The following is a 6,000-nucleotide window of genomic DNA, read 5'->3' on the forward strand; positions in this document are numbered from 1 at the left end:
ATTAAGATTCTACCAGAAGCATTTACAGAACCTTATACATACATGGTCCTCCACGTATACTTTCTTATTTATAATTCGCAAACTCAATAAATTTCTCAACCATTAAATGGATGAAAGAGATTCAATTTCCACGTGAGGGTGCTTCAATGACAAATCCTCGATCGAGTGCATACAAGCCTATTTTAACTTGATAAGTAATTTCAATATGTCAAATATTCGAAGAAAACCTTTATCTAATTTATAATAAATTTATAATTTAACTTAAGAAGAAAGCATCCCTAAAAAAATACTTCAGACTTTATTTATTAAATATAGAAAAAGATTATATAAAATTTGAAAAAAATATTGCTATAGGTTACATATTTATTGAGAAATGGGCACCCCCACGGGTTGGTTATTGCGTTAAAGCGACAAATGGTTCAGAAATATGCAGAGCCCAAATTTACTTTCCTCACGCGAAACATGTCACTGCTTCCCGCTCCGAATCTAATAACCTCAGCGAATCTTTGTCATGTTTTAATTACACTTTTTTTTTTCCTTTTCCTTTCTTCTACCTATTGATATTTATTGACACTCCTTGGTGAAAAAAAAAATGTCTTACATGTTTTTGGAGGGTGAATTTTTCTTCTTTCACGAATAATTCAGAAAAGCTCAAAAGCATGCGCCAACTGAAAAAACATGATAGTTCGTAAAACATTATAATAGTCATTAAGTGGTCTGGTGGAATTGTGGGAATAGATTTCACGGGCAACATGATACACATGGCCTATTCTTTTGATACGGTTAATCAATATTTTTAAATATTAATCAATGCTCTTTCTTCATTGCTTTCTTCTACATTAGTTAAGTATCTATTTAACTTACATGTAAATATGGTATAAAACTAAAAGTCAAACAATTGATATACAAACAAATATATGAAAGATTTCGTGTGTAATATCAAATTGTTTTAAAATATTGTTACGTGAATTTTAAGTTTAATTTAATCTTATAAAATTAATTTATTATATTTTTAACAGTGAATCTTTAAATATTCATATGAAAAGTAAGTATCACAGTAAATTTAATCAAATTATTATGATATCATTTAAAAAGTAAATTTTAATTTAATTCATTTTTATAAGATTAATTTGTAAAGTAGGATTTATATTAAATTAAATTTATATCTAATTGAGGTAGACTCTTTTATAAAAATAAAGTTAATTCCAATAAAAAAATTAATCAAGTTAACATTTTTTTCAAGATTTTAGATATTTTTTTTGGATGAAAAGATTATTTATAATCTTAGTTGTGTATTTTAAACTATGGTTAAAAGTTTGCAATTAAATATAAAAAAGGACAAACTCAAACAGTGATAAGTCATAATTCATTAGTAAGAGCATAACCCAGTTAAGAGGATTAACATTATTTTCAACCAAAAAATTTAGTACAATATATTTATGAGTCTTCATCCACTAAATATTCTCATCATTTTTCTCAATGTCATAGATTCACACTTGAACTTTTCAATAAATAATTTTATTAATTTAAGCTTTATGAATACAAAATGAACAAGTAAATATAAATGCGCAACAAAATATATAAATACTTTATGATATATATTATAATAAATACTTGTTTCAATATTTATATGAAAATTGTAAAATTTCTTTAAAGAGCGTATTATTTTTTAGAAATTGCAAAATTAAACAATTGTTATATATAGGCCATCCTTGTGAAATGCTTAGTATATAGTCTTTTAAAGGTGTGTGGTTTGATTTATTTATATTAACCAAGGTAAAATGGTAGCAATCTACATCTTAAAAAAATTACTCAAACGAGTTTACTCTTCCTTGAATAATTTTTTTATACAAATATAATTTTATTGATTTCATCATTAAATTAAAAATTCCTATTGAGTAGATATGCGATAGGTATGCCAAACAAATCATTGTAAACGCAACGTAATAAATAATAGGGGATTGGTTAGATGGGTGTAATTTTTTGAAGGTTGTTCTGTTGTGTTGGGTGAAGCACCTTGCAAATTCACTGCTATCTTTATGGCGTAATAGTTCAAGCCTTCATATAACCAAAGTAAATTCAACATAGTTTAACTGGAATTAATGCTGCGTTTTGTAGCATTGCTATTTAATCACAACCACTACAATTAGAGATGTTGTTGTGTAGAGACATGTTTTATTAAATTTTTCAACTGACGTGTTGTTTTTGTTTACTTCCTCACGTTATTTCAGAAAGTTGTTTCTTGAGTAGTTCTCATGATTCCAATCCATTCAATGTAATTCGTAAAAGGTAATTTCAAAAATAAAAACGAAATCAATTCAAAAAATTAAGTCATAGTATATATATAATACTCGTATAGATGTATATGTTTATGAAACTATTATATAATAGCTTTTTATGGTTTTCTTATTAATGAATTTGACTAGAATGCATTAACCATGGAAATGCTTTTTTAGTGATTTACTATTACCATACTTAAATCAATTTATTATTATATCTATATTTAGATTAAATCCCTTTTTTCTTTTAAAAAATCTAGAATGAATCACCATTACCTATCTATGTGTTGTACTATAGGAATGTAGGCTTTCTTTCTTTGGGCCGGGGATCATTTTGGGCCAATAATGTCTGTTCAAACTTGGGCTTGGATCAGCCAATACATTAACTTAAATACATATTTCTAACTTTGTCAAATTTTTAATTTTAATATTTGAAATATGAATATGTTTATTCTGAATGACCAGGTATTATAAAATAATATTAAGATTACACATGTTTACATTCATTTTATATATATTACAAAAAAGTAAAATAATAAAAAAATAATGTCGAATGTAAAAAATTTATATATATCAAAGTATCTTCCATAATTATATCGATAATTATAGCAAAAGATTTGTTAGTTGGCCACCATTCTTTTTCCTCACCCATCAGCAAAGATGAGTCACCTCTGACTTGAATAAATAATTTCTATATTATGCTCATATGAAAATTATTATTACTTACCGTACAAACCAAGTAAAGAGAATAATAGAAAGCTCTACAAGAGAGTTTTACATTATTTTCTTGACATAAATTTTGGCTGCTATTAAATATTTCGTGGCATATATATTCTATGCTTCACCAAATAAGACAGGTCAATTTGTCCTAAAAAACTGAACAATAATTGAGTTGCATAATATGATATATAGTATCAACTTTGTTTCTGATTGATTCCATTTCAACTCTGGAATATTCAAATGATACTATTAATACTCTGCATCAAGATATATTGATTATGGTATGGCACTAAGCACAACTAAGAACAACTAAGCACAAGGTCTTTTATTAGAAAAAGCTTCACTTATATTGGAATTTGAAGTCTCAATACTGTTCTGGAATTGTCTTTGATGAAGTTTCAATTTAAGTTAGACATGGGTGGGAGTTGTATTTGGAGGTGTTGGGGCTGATGCGACGCGTTTTCCTCTCTCAGATCGGCTATTCTCAGCGAACTTGAGACTTGGCTGGTGCAAGCCCTTCTGCCTCTCCTCTTCATTCCATTCAGAGGTGTAATAGAATTCTTCAGTGGATTTGTTGACATCTTTTGAGGGAGGTAGGAACATGCTACCCCACTGTGGGAAGTGAACAAGAGTCACAGGAAGAGTGCAAGCCACTATCATAGCTCCCATTAACGAGAGACCTGCGGAAGTGGAGAATTTCGAGGTTGAAAAGAAAATCAATTGGGTGAGGCCAGACCCAAAGTTTCCACCCGCACCAGTAAGACCTGATATGATCCCCAAAGATCTTCTTGAGATGAAAGGAATGATACCAAAAGTTGCACCACATGCAGCTTGAGCTCCTATAGAGAACAATATCATAGCCAAGACAGCAATAGGAAGAGAATTCGCACGCCCGAGCCAAATACAGAAAACCCCTCCTAAGGTTTGGAGTATCCAAAGCGTCCACAATCTTCCCCTCATTCCAAACATCCTCGCTGCAACATCGGAAGCATACCCACCAAAGGGTCGAGCAACTAGGTTTGCCATTCCAAACGAGGCAGCGATGATTCCAGCAGTGTGCAGCTTCAGATTAAATCTGTTTCATATTAATTGATTAGTTCATCATGTAAGGTTCAAACACCAATTTGTTGCAGAACAGCAATTAAACTGATGCATGAATGAACTAACCTATCATAGAAATACTCGGCAATGACATTGTCTGTTGTCAATTCAACTCCCATTGAGTACCCATAGAGAAGAGCAAAAATCCATGTTCTGTAATTTGTTATGGCATACCATAGCACCTGAACAAATAGTTGAAATTCGTTACTTCATAATTTGTTATGCCATATCACCAATCATAACTTTATAATTTTTCCTATAAGGATGTTGAAAATATCTTTTTGGATCACTAACCTTAGAAAACTTATCTCTGGCTACATCACCCTTTTTCTGCAAGGCTCCAAGGTTTCCATCAGGCAAGTCCTGACCTAAAGTTAGGACCAAGATCCCCATGATGACATGCAACCAACCAGGAACAAAGAAGGCAATCCTCCAAGCAGTGAAGGGAGTAGCCCCAGCTCTTCTGATAAGTTCATACACCAAAGGCATTATGAGCTGAGTGGCTCCACCACCCATGTTACCCCACCCTGCCGCAGTTCCATTTGCAAGTCCTATGATCTTGCTGTTGAACATGGTGCTCATCCAGTACTGGCACGACACGAACGTGGCCAAGGAGAACCCTATCAAAAACCGAACCGCTATATACCCAGAAGCATCTTGCACAAAGGCCATGCAAAACACGGTAGGGGCGGAGAGCATGATGAGGAAGGCGCAGCCATAACGAGGACCCAAGAGGTCGCACACTGCACCCATTGCGAGCCTAGAGAAAATGCTTCCGGACACTGAAGCAACGCCGGCGTTTCCAACGTCGCTTTTGGTGAGATTGAGGTTGTCGCGGATGATGGGAACAAGAGGGGCTGCTGCGAAGGTGGAGACAAAGCAGGTGAAGAAGGAGATCCAAGAAAGGTGGAAGGTTCTCATGTGAGGATTGGCGAGGGAGAAGAGTTTGAAAACCTTGGCCTTGTGTTCAGAATCTACAGGGAGAGCAAACTTTGCTGTGGTGTCGGTGGGGACCATTGGAGAAGCAACTGAGGCTACAAAAGTTTGCTCTCTTCCTGTGACTCCATGCATGGAGCTTCCAGGAGAGCCCTCAATCTCAGCCATTTGATATTGACAACAATGGCGGATGAAGAGGTAGAATAGGAATTGAAGTGTTGATGCTGTGAAGAAGAAGGAAGGAGTGTGGTGTGGCTTTATAGTGAGGAAGGAGTTGACTGTGTAAGAGTATGCTACGTGGCAAGTGGATTCCCAAGGAGAGTGGAACTCTTAAAAAAAGTAATATTTATTCAGTGATCCATTTCGCCGCAAACATCTGCATCGTGTAACGCGAAAATGCCTCATGGTATATCCCAAAGGTAAAGAATCTCATGTTGATACTGAATGAATAGATAAATAAACAAAACATACCACTTTCCTGCTGCTACACGCCTCTGCATGTTTTCATTGGGATGCATGAACGTAAATATGATGAGGTAACAACTGAGGTCGGTAAAATTACACAAGTATTTTATTTCGTATATTTAAAATGAACCAATTACGAATTATACATAAAAAAAATTGTAAAAAAGTTTTCATTCGTTAACATTTTGGTACACAAATTATCTAAAATGTATAATAATTCAAATGCTAGGCAAGCTTTAGTTTCACGGATGAGCAGTTGAATAATAAGATGTGGGAAAGAAATTTTATATAGAGGAGGAGTAGATTGAGGAGGAATTAAATGGGATTAATGATTTTAACCAAGAAATTTCACAATTTATACCATCAAATCAAGAATAAGACACATGAGAATGGAACAGATACGATACCGAAACTTTTACTATCAAATTAGTTTATAATGTTATACAAAAGTAGTTGGAACAAAGATATTTTTACCCAAAAATATGGAAATTAAAAACAA

At 33.1% G+C, this 6,000-nt stretch overlaps 1 protein-coding gene across 1 annotated transcript; it reads right to left on the bottom strand.

Annotated features, from left to right (window-relative positions):
- Positions 1 to 3,085: 3,085 nt before the first annotated feature.
- LOC124842690 (high affinity nitrate transporter 2.4-like) lies at positions 3,086 to 5,246 on the bottom strand. Its single transcript, XM_047319231.2, has 3 exons — positions 4,395 to 5,246; positions 4,167 to 4,282; positions 3,086 to 4,074 (listed from the first exon to the last, which is right to left on the bottom strand). Exons 1-3 carry the CDS (start codon positions 5,202 to 5,204, stop codon positions 3,408 to 3,410), a joined length of 1,593 nt encoding a protein of 530 aa, XP_047175187.1. The 5' UTR covers positions 5,205 to 5,246; the 3' UTR covers positions 3,086 to 3,407.
- Between the last annotated feature and the right edge of the window lie 754 nt (positions 5,247 to 6,000).

This window comes from Vigna umbellata, chromosome 6, assembly GCF_029865625.1.
Source record: "Vigna umbellata cultivar VRB3 chromosome 6, Vumbellata_1.0, whole genome shotgun sequence".
NCBI classification, from domain to species: Eukaryota; Viridiplantae; Streptophyta; class Magnoliopsida; order Fabales; family Fabaceae; genus Vigna; species Vigna umbellata.

Excerpts from the sequence above, each read along its gene's own strand:
- LOC124842690 (XM_047319231.2), bottom strand. The coding sequence starts at position 5,204 with ATGGCTGAGATTGAGGGCTCTCCTGGAAGCTCCATGCATGGAGTCACA. Across the intron at positions 4,283-4,394 it reads CCAGAGATAAGTTTTCTAAG|GTGCTATGGTATGCCATAAC; the intron begins GTTAGTGATCCA and ends CTATTTGTTCAG. Across the intron at positions 4,075-4,166 it reads GCCGAGTATTTCTATGATAG|ATTTAATCTGAAGCTGCACA; the intron begins GTTAGTTCATTC and ends AATATGAAACAG.